The following is a 15,207-nucleotide window of genomic DNA, read 5'->3' on the forward strand; positions in this document are numbered from 1 at the left end:
TCATAGTGCCATCACTATGAATGAGTTGCTAAATGAGTTGCTAAAACTCATTTTAAGTCCCACCACTTCTATGAAATATTCTTGACCAAATAACCATATTCTCCACATTCCCTAAACAAAGCAAAACTAAAAAAAAAAAATCCTCCTCCTTGTCCATGGTCTAGTATGAATGAGGAGTTGAAACTTACTTTTTTAACTGGATTTCTTTTTCTGTAGTGTTTAAAAATCAGTGTTCTGTAGACTATAGGATTATAGAGCCAAGAAAAGTTAGAAGGAGATTTGATTTATGAGAGTTGCTGCATGCATTAAATCCTCTGGAGACCATGTGGCTTGTAAAAACCTCCCTTGTTCATCAGTCTTTGGTCTTTACATGCTACAGTGCCAGAAATAATGCCAAAATACAGTATTTTAGCATAAATGTGTATAGACTGAAATCCAAAGCTGGTGAGTGGCGTCAGGATAAGGCGGAGTAATGTAAGAGGTGCCCTCGTAGTGTGGTTTCATCTTCTCCTGTGGAATGAGTTCCAGAGGCAGGTGCTAGAAATTGCAGGCAACCAAGATCTGAGATACTGTTGTTCTGTCCTAGGCAAAGGGATCAACTCTTCGTTCTCCCAATTGTTTCATTCCTGCTAAATTATTAATAGGTCACTTGCCCCTGGGGTATCTTTGTTGAGTTGAGAAAAAGAAACATTCTCTGGTGGGTTTTCCTTGAAGCCAAATTCACTTAATTTTTTAGAGTCTAGTATAAGATTTTTTTCCTTTTATACCCCCCACCCCCCTTAATATCCTTTCTTTCAAGATTAGATTATTTTTTAATGACCCTCACTTGGCAAAGGAAAAATAAATATTTATGTTTTGAATTTTACTGCCCACACCCTCTAGAAGTAGACTAGATGGTTTTTACTGTTGTATACATGGAGATTTTATTCTAGAAGTAAACGGACTGAGGTTAGCACTAGCTCAAACTGAAAGATAGGAAGATAAAGAACAAAGAGATGTCAAAGAGGGGAAACTTGCTGCCTCCTCAGGCAAGACCCAGAGTATGGGGCTGTGGCTGCCATGGTCTCGGATCCAGTATTCAGCTTTGCAGGGTCCCAGAACTTGATTTTGTCAGTATGAGCAAGTGTTAGTTCTTAATAACAAGCTGACTTGTATGGATGCCAATTTATACATTCATGATCTGGCAATGCTTCCAGTATCTCTAGATACTGGAGTTTACTGATAGACCCATTCCCTCTCTGACAGCAGAGTCCAGATTATAGAAGGTTGTTTAAAAATCTTGAAATTAATGCAGGGTGGAGGTGGAGGGATGTTAAGACAGTTCTTGAGTCACCTTGATTTAGGCATGCAGGAGACTCGAGTTTGATCCCTGGGTCGGGAAGATCCCCTGGAGAAGGAAGTGGCAACCTACTCCAGTATTCTTGCTTGGGAAGTCCCACGGTCAGAGGAACCTGGCAGGGTTGCAGAAGAGTTGGATATGACTGGGCAACTAAACCACAGTAATAAATTGCCCATTCTCTTCAGTCAAATTTTTGAAACATCTTCCATGGTGGATTGCTTCTATAGATAAAGTGGTCGCATTCGTATGATAATTCTTAGTAGCACTTTGTTCTCACTATAGCTCAGGTTTTGGGGGCTCCTGTATTGCAGAGCTAGTTTAATGCATTACTTGTGTTTAATGAAGAGAAACTCAAAAATCACAAATGATACCCATCTTGTAGGATTGTGGTGGAGATTGAGTACATGTAAAATAATTTAGCATAGCACCTGGCATGTAGTCAAACTAAATTAATTAGAAGATCATTATGGGAATATTAGTGCTAAAGATTTGTAAGGGGAAAAAGAAACACAAACCAAGAGATTATGATTAGTTGAAAAAATTATCTAATATTGAACATGCTTTATTTGTCTCTTATTAGGATAGATAGCCTGAAACTTAATTTATTTACTTTTAAATGCAGTCTCTTTACATCTTACATCCATTCAGCCTTTTCTTAAAGCTGAAAATAAGCCTAATATGTTGTGTTGTTTTGTATTCATTATTCAACGTTGAAACTTAAATGAACCAGCAGGAGCTGTTCTTTTCTGTCCATCACAAGTAGTCTATTCAGGCTTTTAAAAACCTTTAGAAAGGTGATTATATAGCTACTTTACTTTGCTTCAATTAATAACTTTCAGAGCTTTTTCTTCCAAGCCTCTGTTGAATTGAGAACCATTTCTTGCTTTATTTGAATAAAAATATGAAAGAATTGTTTCCTCTCTTAAATGTACTTTTGAATTTCAATGTGACTTTTATTGTATAACTTGTTTTGAAATTTTCAAGCAATCAGAGGTTTGGGGGAAGAAGTGCGGTTTAAATTCTAAATAAATAAAAAGGAAAAGATTCTAAATACTTAGTCTACTAGCTTCAGCAGTTATATTGGAATAATATCAGCATTTACATGTACAAAGATAAAAAAGGGCTCGCTTACCCAGCAGATCAGATTGCTTTCTTTTTTCCCCTGGCTATACTCAATCATCAGTTTTCAGATTGCAGTTACCTTCATATTACCATTCAAGACTTTTAAAAGACATTGCCAGTATAATTCAACAATATTAATTGTGTATTCTAGGGAATTACTATTGTTGTATTACTAGTTGTAGAGATTTTTTTTTGAGGGGAATCCTTAGGGGGAGATTCTTGGATTTTAAATGTACTAAAAAAACAAAGCAACTTTCTGGCTACATTTTGGATATTGTAATTAGTTCTCTAGGACTGCCATAACAGGTACCACTGACTGGATGGCTTAAACTGAAATTTATTTCTAGTCTTCGAAGCTTGAAGTCTGACATCAAAGGGTGAGCAAGGTTGGTTTCTTCTGAGGCTCCCCTCCTTGGCTTGTAGAGAGCTGTCTTTTCCTTGTCTTTACATGGTTTTCCCCTCTGTGAAAGTCTGTGTCCTAATCTCTTATAAGGACACTGGTCATATTGGATCCCGGCCAGCCTGGTGACCTCTTTTAACTTTAACCACCTCTTTAAAGCCCCTGTTTCAAATAGCCACATTCTGAGGTTCTGAGGATCAGGACTTTAGCATATGGATTTTGAGGAGGAAACACTATTCATCCCTTAACAGATAACCATTTCCTAGTTAATCTTATGTAGTAGGAATATAGTTAGAATATCCATTTTATAGTTATGAAAAGCAACCCTAAAACAGTTTCTCAGCTAAGTCAGAAAGCAGTGCTAAGCATAGGCCGATTCATCTCATATTTCTCTGGTGTGTTTTGGTTTAGCTCTGAGCTAGATATTAGATTGAATGATTAGTTTTCCTTTTATCCAACTTGAAATTTTATTTTATCCAAGAAAACTAACATTTAACCACTACCACCACCTCTGTATAAAAGTGCTTGTGTGTGGTACTTTTTTCTTCAACCTCCCACTTTACAGCTTTAGTATTTAGTTTGGTATTTAGTTCAAAAAGTACTTGTTTTGAACAGATGCATGTATCTATGTATTTCCTTTCCTCTGTGGATGTCTCTCATATAGAAGCATTAGCTAAAGTACTTGTTTGTCTCAGAAGAGATTAGTAAGAAATCTTTTAAAAGTTAGCATAGAAAAATACCTCTTAATTATAGTTCTTTTAAAGGGAGAAGATTGTTTGCTTAAGGAGGGTAGGGGACAGAAATCTATGAAAAGGGAGGGCATAATTTACCCAGGAGAAATGTAGATTATAGTCACTTGCTGAAAATGTATGTAATATGGTTCATAGTTGCTACAGGAAAGAGCATGTTGAAAGATCCTTTCATGAAAAAGACAATATGAAAACCTATTGTAAACTCTATAAAGTGGTCTACAGTTGTTATCCTGGGAGTAGTAATGAAGAGCTGAAAGTAACTGTTGAAGATCAGCCTAAGAATATATACATATGAGGTTACTTTTGAGGAAGGAAGAAAATTATTATTTACTGAGCACCTGTCAGACCATCATATATATGTGTGGTATCTTTTGTTATTCATTTTTGCATTTTTATAAATAATAAACAGGGTTTGTGAAATACAGAAACTGAATTACATTCAATCTCTGCCCTTCTGTAAGGCAATTTAAACAATCCTCTCATATCTGTATTATATCTTGTCAACATTCTTTGAATTAGTATAGCAAGCTAGTATAAACACAAGCCAATGTGACATAGGAAATTCTATAAATCGTATGAAAGTGAAAGTTGCTCAGTTGTGTCCGACTCTTTGCGACCCCATAGACTGTATAGTCCATGAAATTCTCCAGGCCAGAATACTGGAGTGGGTAGCCGTTCCCTTCTCCAGGGGATCTTCCCAACCCAGGGATCGAACCCAGGTCTCCTGCATTGCAGGTGGATTCGTTACCAGCTGAGCCACTACTGAAGCCCAAGAATACTGGAGTGGGTAGCCTATTCCTTCTCCAGGGGATCTTCCCGACCCAGGAATCGAACTGGGGTCTCTGGAATTGCAGGCGGATTCTTTACCAGCTGAGCTACCAGGGAAGCCCATAAAGCATATATCTAAAATAATTTTGTGACAGTGAACCCATTAAGAAATTAGGGGATGATCTATAAAATCGTTTGAAATGATTCTTTGCGTCTTTGTTGGATTATATACTTTGGCCTTTGTGATGATTGTCTGCTTTTTGGTTCTGGCACCTTTATTCTCTTGTTTACAGATGGACTCAGCATCCAGTCTTTGATTTCTGTCTTTAACTGGCTTACTAATCTGACTGATTCTCCCCCATACTCTTTTTTTTTTTTTTTTGGTCCTACTGGAAAAACAAGTTAGTTGATAACATCTTCGAATCCGACCCACCTCCCCTTGTTTTTCCAAGTAGCACTGCTGTCCGCCTTCTCACAGCGGGCAGAGAGAGGTAGATGGAGGTAGACCAGCCTGAGGCCGCATAAGTAGCACAGGTCTTTCACTGCCCACCAAAAGCTAGTCGTATTTTATTCTTTACAGCCTAAAGTCCTATTCTTTTTTTTAAATTTATTTTTAATTGGAGGAAAATTGCTTTACAATGTTGTGTTGGTTTCTGCCATACAACGTCAGCCAGCCGTAAGTATGCACACATCTCCTCTGTCTTGAGCCTGCCCCCACCAGCATTCCATCCCACCCACCTAGGCCATCACAGGGCACTGAGCTGAGCGCCTGTGCTGCATCAGCAGCTCCCCACCAGCTCTCTGTTTTACACATGGTAATGTGTGCGCTTTCAATGCTACTCTCAATTCGTCCTGCCCTCTCCTTCCCCTGCTGTGTCCGCAAGTCTGTTCTCTACATCTGTGTCTCTATCCTGCCCTGCAGATAGATTCATCAGTAACATATTTGTAGACTCCATAAATGTGCATTAATACACGGTATTTGTTTTTACTTCACTCTGTGTAACAGGCTCTAGGTTCAGTTACCTCAGTTCAACTGGCTCAAATTCTTTCCTTTTTATTAAAGTCCTATTTACAGAATTAGATGTAGGAAAGGATGCTTTTAATATATCATTTGTTTTTTTTTAATTATTTATTTTTACTTGATGTTTGGTTTGCAGTATTGGTTTGATTTCTGTCATGTATCAACATGAATTAACCATAGTGTACATATGTGCCCTCCCTCTTGAATCTCCCTCCCAGCTTCCACCCATGCCCACCCCTCTAGGTTACTACAGAGCCCCCGTGTGAGTCCCCTGAGCCATACAGCAAATTCTCATTGGCTGTATGTTTACATATGTTGGTGTATATGCATCCATGGTACTCTTTCTATTCATCTCACCCTCTCCCTCTTCTCCTCCACCCTTGTCCATAAGTCTCTTCACTATGTCTGTGTCTCCATTGCTGCTCTGCAAACAGATTCATTAGTACCATCCTTCTAGATTCCATGTATATGTGTTAATATACAATATTTGTTTTTCTCTTTCTGACTACTTTACTCTGTATGATAGGCTCTAGGCTCATCCACTTCATTACAACTGACTCAAATGTATTCGTTTTGATGGCTGAGCAGTATTATATTGTGTATATGTACCAGAATTTCTTTATCTATTCATTTGTTGATGGACATCTAGGTTGCTTCTATGTCTTGGCTATTGTAAATAGTGCTGCAGTGAACATTGGGGTACATGTGTCTTTTTCAGTTTTGATTTCTTCAGGGCATATACCTAGAAGTGGTATTGCTGGGTGATATGGTGGTTTTATTCCTAGTTTTTTAAGGAATTTCCATACTGTTTTGCATAGTGGCTGTATCAATTTACATTTCTACCAGCAGTGTAGGCGGGTTCCCTTTTCTTCACACCCTCTCCAGCACTTGTTTGTAGATTTTTTGATTATGGCCATCCTGTCTGGGGTGAAGGAGATACCTCACTGTAGTTTTAATTTGCGTTGAAGTAGTGATGTTGACCATCTCTTCATATGTTTATTAGCCATCTGTATGTCTAATTTGGAGAAATGTCTGTTTAAGTCTTGTTTTTAATATAAGTACCAAGAAGAAAACTCAAAAGGATCCATTAACAAATATGGTAATTCAGTGCACATAAGATTGTAAATTTGAATACAACAGAAAAGGATAAAATAAGAAGTGGAATCAGTTTTTCTTTTATCATTCTAGTTCCTGTCCCCAAAGGTTCTTGTGGTGGTTTCTAGAAAAAATATTTGAGTACATTCCCATGTATCTATTTCTATTTCCTTTATTGTTAAGTTCACACAATAAGAATCATACAATATACACTTAGGTACCTCATGCAAGCTACATTTTAGAGATGTTTAGTATCAGCACATGAATATGTACCGTATTTTTAAAATAACTATTTTTTGTGATATATTTTGTAAATATACCACTATTATATCTAATTTGTTCCTTTTCTAACAAATGTTACAACCAAATAAGAAAAAGATACTTTTTAAGAGATAAATATTTTCATTTTTTATTTTATATATATATATATATATATAAGTAAATGTGTGTTGAAAAAGACCTCATAAGAGTCTTTCTGTACATTTTTGCAAGTCTAGAATGCCAGACTACTGAAATATTTTACTAGAGAAAATTTACTGATGAATATAGGGCATTTGTAAGCAATCTTGTAAAGATATTTTGGAAATAATGTATTTATCAATACATCTAATAGCAATATTCACCCAAAAGTTATAAAAATTTATAGCTATAATGTTTCCAGCCCATTTAGAACATTCTTGAATTATTTTAGTACTGAACACCAAATTATATAGATCAAACCAAGTAATATAAATGATAAACATATAAATAGTATTCACCTTAACTCTCATGGGAACCAGAGGGTTTTTATTCAATACTAATATAGATCTTTTAAAAACTCACAGTGTATGTGCTGTGCTGTGCCTAGTCACTCAGTCGTGTCCAGCTCTTTTGGACCCCATGGATTGTAGATCGCCAGGCTTCTCTTTCCATGGGATTCTCCAGACCAGAATACTGGAGTGGGTAGCCTTTCCCTTCTCCAGGGGATCTTCCAAACGCAGGGATCGAACCTGGGTCTCCTGCATTGCTGGTGGATTTTTTACTAGCTGAGCTGTCAGGAAGTCTTAACAGTGCATATTCTTTGGTAATTACAGGAAAATTCTAAGCAGAGTTTATTTCTGCTGACTTAGCTAGAAGTTTTCCAAAATACAGGTTTCTTTAAACATTGTTTTTTTTAATTTAAATTTATTTATTTTAATTGGAGGCTAATTACTTTACAATATTGTATTGGTTTTGCCATACATCAACATGAATCCGCCACAGGTGTACACGTGTTCCCCATCCTGAACCCTCCTCCCACCTCCCTCCCCGTACCATCCCTCTCGGTCATCCAAGTGCACCAGCCCCAAGCATCCTGTATCCTGCATCGAACCTAGACTGGTGATTCGTTTCTTATATGATATTATACATGTTTCAATGCCATTCTCTCAAATCATCCCACCCTCTCCCTCTCCTACAGAGTCCAAAAGACTGTTCTATTTAAGTGATTTTTTAAACTGCCACTACCTCTAGTGTTTGTAAAGTGTCAAATAATGTGCAATGCTTGATAGTCTTGAGATTGGAAATCTGTCTGACATTTTCCTCAGGAAACTGATGAAGATATGTGTTACAAGCATTTCATCATAATACTGTTTGCACCAAGTGTAATTTGAAACTAGTGAGAAAACAATGCTTTAGTACCTCTTTCATACATAGAGGAAGTGGCATCACTTACCGTTCCTTTCGTACCTGAGTTCTGGTTACATAGGTGTGTTTATGTTATGGAAAGTTCATTGAAGTATACGCTTATGATTTCCTATATATACATATAGGAAAGTACACAAATATATATATATATATATCATACATCCAAATATATATTAAAATAATGTATATCATTGGAAATAAAAAATTTAAGCATTCTTATTTTCTTTGCTCCAGAATGTCATTGTTTTTATTTTTTGGTACTAGTTTATATTGATTTGCTTATTTAATTGGGCAGTTTTTGTTGCTTTAAGCATTATATGCCTGTATCCTAAATGTGGGAAAATGTTTCTAAATAGTTTTTGGCATTTAATCTCTGAATTTAATAGTGAATTCTTTTGTGTTAACCAGCTTAATTTTGTAGTATAGAATGAAAGTTTGAAAGTATACATTTGAAGACTTTAAGATTCTTCAATTTTTGCTTTTGATGTATAGGCTTTACTGTTCTTGAAACTTACTTTTGAAATAGTGAAAACTATTTGGACTTCCCAGGTGGGGCCAGTGGTAAGGAACCCGCCTGTCAATGCAGGAGACGTAAGAGACATGGGTTCGGTCCCTGGGTCAGGAAGATCCCCTGGAGAAGGAAATGGCAACCCACTCCAGTATTCCTGCCTGGAAAATCCCATGGACAGAGGAGTCTGGTGGGCTACAGTCCACGCGGTTCCAAAATGTTGGATTCAACTGAAACAACTTAGCACGCAACATGCCCGTGAGAATTTTTAATGTTCATTTTGTAGCTTCTAAATGCCTACTCTTTTTCAAATAACCGTTTTCTCAGAAATCCAAGCAGTATCAATCAACTTTTTAAGATTGACAGAACCAAGATTTTCAAATCATTCGTTTCCCCAAACTCCATTGTCTTTGAAGTAGTCATATGAATAGAATATTCTTAAACAAACATCTACTTCTGTGATATCTTTCTCTTCCTAACCTCTGTCAAGTTCACTAAGGAAGAAAATACCTCCACCCTCACCCCAAATTTAAGAATTACTAAAGTGAAAAACCTAACTGCAGAGGGAGATTTTATTGGTTTTAATCCATTTGTCCAAGTACTTTGGTAAAATTCAATATTATCTAATAATGTTAGAAATTATTTTAGTATGAGACATGATTTCATTTTGGAAAATAGGCACATGGTACTTCTAAGTTATATTTGTAACTCAGTTATAACTGAGTTGTACTTAGCATTTATCTAGAGAGCTAAGAGTGAAAACCTTGACCAGTTTATATAATGATCTCTTAAACAGTTTCTAACTGGAAAACCTATCCCAGCTTCCTGTTTAAATTTTCTCTCTAGCCAAGACCTCACTTGTTCCATATGCTTCTGTTCTGGGCATCTTTCCCTGAGTATTATAGCACCCCTAAGTGCCATTGCCAGGTCTGCAGTGCCTTTTCTCTATTTTACCTTTAAGATCTATCTCAGAGCCATACCCACTCCTCTCTGACTCTTTAATCAGAACCAGTTTCTCCTCCTCCTCTGCTCCCATTGCACCTAACACTTAACAGGCTTATTGCTGTAATAGTCAGATTATCATTATTTGCTTATCTGGCTGAATAGCCTATAAGTTCCCTGCAGTCAGAGCAGTGTGTTATAGTGCTTAGCAAGGTCACGCATTCAGGAAGTGTATGTTGAATGGAATTAAGAGTAACTACACATACAAGTTCAGTTCATTTGAGGAAAACATTTTCTCAAGTTTCCTGATTTGAAATTTATGCTGCCATTTTCCAAGTATTCAGATATATACTTATAGTCATATGTCTATATTATTTTGTATTCTTTTTCTTCTCTTCTTAGTTGGAATCTACTTCATGATAAAATGCCAAACTTTTTAATACTTTTCAACTTCTGGGCCATGGTGGAAGATTTAATTAGGGACAAGAAACTGGCTAAAAGGAAGTTTATAAATTGCCTAAAGATTTCATTTGTTATAAGTTTCTTCATTAGGGAATAATTGAGAAATAGTACAGAATTGCTGTTTATCCTGTCGTGATAAAAAAAAAAAGTCACGAATTAAATGGCTAGTTAGCAGGAAATTCTGAGAGAAATTAAGATCAATATGGTGGAACTTGATTTAAACTATGTTATATACTCCTTTAGTTTCATACTAGTTTGGACCTTGGGTGACAGTTACAGCAGAAGGCTTCCCCTTAATACAAGTAATGCTCGATAGATTTTTACAGTGTCCTTGAAGAACTTAAAGAATGCATTGACCTCTCGGCATCAAAATTCCATATTTTTTTGAGATATTTACCAGGAAACAAGGAATATAGCCAGTTTTTTTGTTTTTTTGTTTTGTTTTGTTTTTTCAGTTTCTTAAGCTGGTAGATGAAATCACAGTTGATTCTTTTGACAATGTTTGAAAGGTTTTTTTTTTGTTTTTTTGTTTTCTCATTTGACATGCAGCAAGGACATATGGGCGGAGGAGAGGTAACATTATTATTTCTAACTTTTGAATGTATCAGTTGTATTTGGAGAGGACCCAAGTTTGCTCAATTTCTAACCCTTATTGGGAAGCGGGGAGGGGGAGTGATATGTAGCTGTGATCGATATATACTTTATGTGTTATAGTTAGCATCATAGACATTCTAATTTGAGGGAGTTGGAATGGTAGGATTTGGATTTGAATTGAAATAATTTCAAACTCATTTATATCTGAAGATTTGTTTCTCTGTTTTCCTTTCTGAAAGGAATATCTTAGAATAAAATTAAGAATATTTAAAAAGGAAAATATGGTATAACTAGTCTCAAAACACCTGATTATATTGGAGGTACAAGTTATGCTTGAATACCTTATATCAACTTTCAGATTTTTTAATTTATTTATTTATTACTAAGCATAGTTCTGTGTTTTGTTTAAAATTAGATTAAGTAGACACCTAATCCTATAAATTTCAAACATTAGGGGGGAAAGCTCTAGACATTTTAGAGAATTTTTTGAAGAATCATTTCTTAGAGGTACGTGAATAAACTTTATTTTTGCCTCCTGTATTAGTTTTGCCTTTTTATAAGAAAGTCAGTTAAATAAGGTAGCTTTAAAATAAAAGTGACTTTTGAAAATCCAGAAATAACATCCAATTTTAGAGTCATTTTTTATCTTTATTATATAACTTTTGAACTGTGATTTTATAGGGTAAATTCGTAATAAATATACTGTTAAGGAAGGCAGGTGTGACAGAAAGACATTGGAATGTTTCAGTGAAGGAAGAGCACTTAAGATATATTTCTGCAGGATCCATTAACAAATTCCTTATGCAGAACCTAGAAGTAAATTGGCAGCCTGAAAAGTGGCAAAACAGTTTTTGAGAGATTCTACAGTTCTTTGTAGCTCTCTGTTTTGCTTATGATTTATAAGTTTGTATTTTGCTGGCAGGTAAGTATGGCAAGAATATTAACCACAACTGGCATCTCTGATCTTTTCTGCTTTTATGTTCTATATAATAGGATTTTCTAACAGCAAATTTAATGACTAGTTTTTAGAATTAGATACTACCTTTACCAGCTGATGATTACTCAACTAAAAGAAAATTTATCTTCAGCATACCTAAAAATCTTAAATTCTGTCAGAGTAGCCAGTGAAGTTAGGAAACAGCATAAATGGGTTTTCATGACCTTCCATTAGTTAAGGTAAACCAAGATGAGTGCTTACTTTAAAAATCAACTTGTTCATTTTAGGGGCGGTCTTAAAGGAAATTGGGCAGGCTATATTGTATGATGTCTTAAAGAAATTTAAGTCATCTAGCATCTGATGGTCAAACTTAATACTTAGTGTATGTATCTAGATTGCCAGTGGCCATGGGGCCCTGCCAAGGCAGTGCAGTCTCTGCCAACGCCTTTCAAAAGACTGCTCTCTTCTACTGTACTTCCATTTCACCTCTCTCAAGTTTCTGGATCCCAGTGGGATGGTTGAGCAGCCCTCTATTTAACCATGTACTTTCTCTCTGACTCAGTTGGGACCTTAAGGTGATGGAAATTCAAGAGCATATCTAAGTGATTTATTATTCAGTGAGAAATACAAAAGCAGCAGCGATACTGGATCTGCTGTTTCCCTTGTTTCTTGTCTAAGATAATCAGTGGCAAGGAGCATTTTCTGTTAGCTTTTTTTTTTTTCTTCCTGCTTTCTCTTCCAGGTCAGTCCTCGCTATTTCCAATGGAAGATGGATTCTTGGATGATGGCCGTGGGGATCAGCCTCTTCACAGTGGTCTGGGTTCGCCTCACTGCTTCACTCACCAGAATGGAGAAAGAGTGGAGCGATACTCTCGCAAGGTGTTTGTGGGTGGCTTGCCTCCTGACATCGATGAAGGTATGTTTAGAAAGAGCTGTTCATAGCACAGTGCCCAGACTGGCACATAGTAGGTAATGCATAGGTAATGTTGCTGTTAGTATAATACTAATATTATCTGGCTCCAGGTGTTCAGTTGTGATTACATCGTTCCCTTGTCCTGTCTTCCTAGTACAGTGTATAAAATCAGTTCTCGAAAGGAAGGGGAGTAGGACTTTGGAAACTAGCTGAGGCAAGTGGTTGGACTAAATCAAAGAGCGTAAACCCTATTTGGAAAACTCTAGGATTCTGTTGTGGGCAAACAGCTGCTAAGTGCACTGTCTGTGTGTCCTGCCTTGGCTAAATTCAGTTATACATTTTCCTGTTTCCTACCTTTTATGACTGCTGCTTCCCTCATAGCTCAGTTGGTAAAGAATCTGCCTGCAACACAGGAGACCCCAGTTCAATTTTTGGGTCAGGAAGACCCTCTGGAGAAAGGATTAGGCTACCCACTCCAGTATTCTTGGGCTTTCCTTGTGGCTCAGCTAGTAAAGAATCTGCCTGCAATGCAGGAGACCTGGGTTCGACCCCTGGGTTGGGAAGAGCCCCTGGAGAAGGGAAAGGCTACTTACTCCAGTAGTTTGGCCTGGAGAATTCCATGAACTATATAGTGTATAGTTAATTATTTAAAAGTTTAAAATCTTAGATTAAGTCTGAATTTTTGAAAAATATAACTAGAGTTGTAGGGAATCTTGAAGAATTGTGTCATTTTCTGAATATTTTTTCACTCATCAAATGCTTTCTGAATGCTGTGCACTGTACTTAGGATTATTTAGTAAATAAGATTGTGAAAGAAAGCCCCTGCTCACACAGAGTTGATATTCTAGTGGGCGAAGGGAGATAAGTGTGAAAATATTAGTGAATAAGTCCTGAAAAGAAAGCAGATTGATGTGATAGTCAAAATCTCAAAAGAGAGACTTGTGATATTTGTTGGCTAAATAAATCCTCTTTGCAGATGTAATACTTGAGCTCTGATGGCTGAATAAGAAGCCAATCGTGCAAAAAGACAGAGAACTAGTTATCCAGAAGTATTTCATTTAACTGTGGGTCTAAGTGACCCTGACAGAAATCAAAGTAGCAGACCATATAGCAACCATATATCCTTGCTTGCTTTTTTCCCTTATCTATTTTGTCTTGGTTTCCTGAATGGAAATAGAAACGTTATGGAGGATAGAAAAGTTTTCTCTAAAAACCTACAAGGTCTAATAATGAGGTTTAATAATGTCCCATTTAGATTGAGATTTAATTTACTGTGACACTACATTTTCCTTAAAATGCTCAGTCTTTTGGAAGGTTGAGGCAAAATGGCTTCCAAACAACTAAAGATTGAAATAAACACCAGAATTTTATTTTTTAATCTTTAATAAAGTGTCCTGGAGGAAGCTGTGCTGAGATTTCAGGCCAGGCTGACTCAGTCTCCATTCTCTCCTCAGAAAGCATATCTTCTGTTCAGAGTGTTCATCTGGGGCTAAACAGTTCATCATGGTGTTGTCCAGTAAGCTCCCAGATGCAGCCTCCTCATTCTCTAGCTGGAATCCTCACTTTCCTTAGTATAATGGATTCTAGGTTTTATGACCCTTTAGAGGTCAAATCCTTAACACTTGAGCCCTGGATGGACTTCAGTGAGGAAACTATATGCTTTATACAAAAAAAAGAAGACTGAATTTTATCTGACGTTGCTTAGGATAAACTTCTCCTCTTGCCCAGATAGCCTATATCTTTTTGGAAAATTACCAAGAAATCATCACAGGAAGTGGTTTAAACTGAGCAGAATTAATGGGGATTGTGTTAGTCATCCTGTTTTAGCCTCATACCACATATGTCGATAAGTCAGTAGCAGTTTAGGTGGACAGGCCTTTATATTAAAATGTGAAATATGTATTTATGAAAAATACTATGTTCTGTAGAATTATATGCTAAGAATCACAGAGTTTATGGGGCAGATGGGGCTAGAGGCAGATCACTTAGAACCTAATGAATTTTGTACCAGAAGCACTAACAAAAAGAGAATTAATACTTTGAAAAATAACTTGGACAGTTAGGCAAGTAGCTTACTATATGACCTACTAGAGGCTGCCTCAAAGAATATTGAAAAGCACAAAACCAATAGAGCAGAAATTCTGGCTTCCGAGCTTGGAGACGACACAGATGAAAGTGGACCTCTGGGCCCTGAGGAGTGCAAATTCTTGGGAGCTAGCCCTGAAAGCTTGCAGGGACACCTCTGACTAGAGAGCCTTGCTTGCTGTGCTCATTTTAATTTTCTTGTAATAGAGCTGAGGAGGTTCCTGCCTGCACATCACATAGGCTGGAGGCTTTTTCCCTTCTGCTGAAGATTATGGTTCTCCTACTAGGCTGGCCCACCTTGCTTACAAAGAGTCATTTGTGAACCCAGTATGTCTAGGTTACACTGATATCACTCCCTTATTTAGTGGTCTCACAGGGCTGAATGTAGACACAGGCACTGTAGCAGTTCATACAGACAACTTCGTCACAATCTGGAGGAGGGGAAGACAGTCCTAGCAGACTGGAATTTCAAAATGCTTCTCATCTCTCTTCTCTGTTCCCCTGTCCCACCCTACTCCCAGATCTTCTCTGCACAGCTCACCTACTCTTTCTTAGAAGTTCCTTGGAAATTTATTTTCCTATGAAGTGACTTAGCAGCAAAGTC

At 37.0% G+C, this 15,207-nt stretch overlaps 1 protein-coding gene across 3 annotated transcripts in view; it reads left to right on the forward strand.

The window, feature by feature from the left end:
* The window catches only part of CPEB4 (cytoplasmic polyadenylation element binding protein 4), a 72,471-nt gene that overhangs the window by 44,548 nt on the left and 12,716 nt on the right, over positions 1-15,207 (forward strand). For 2 of the 3 annotated variants that reach the window (XM_014479421.2, XM_070357433.1), the window contains one exon: positions 12,348-12,521. In XM_014479421.2, the coding sequence (XP_014334907.2) occupies positions 12,348-12,521 (174 nt within the window). Of the gene's footprint in view, positions 1-10,623; positions 10,648-12,347; positions 12,522-15,207 lie in introns of all 3 variants that reach the window. The other variant, XM_070357432.1, reaches the window with a different exon arrangement.

This window comes from Bos mutus, chromosome 20 (assembly GCF_027580195.1).
Source record: "Bos mutus isolate GX-2022 chromosome 20, NWIPB_WYAK_1.1, whole genome shotgun sequence".
Classification (NCBI taxonomy): domain Eukaryota; kingdom Metazoa; phylum Chordata; class Mammalia; order Artiodactyla; family Bovidae; genus Bos; species Bos mutus.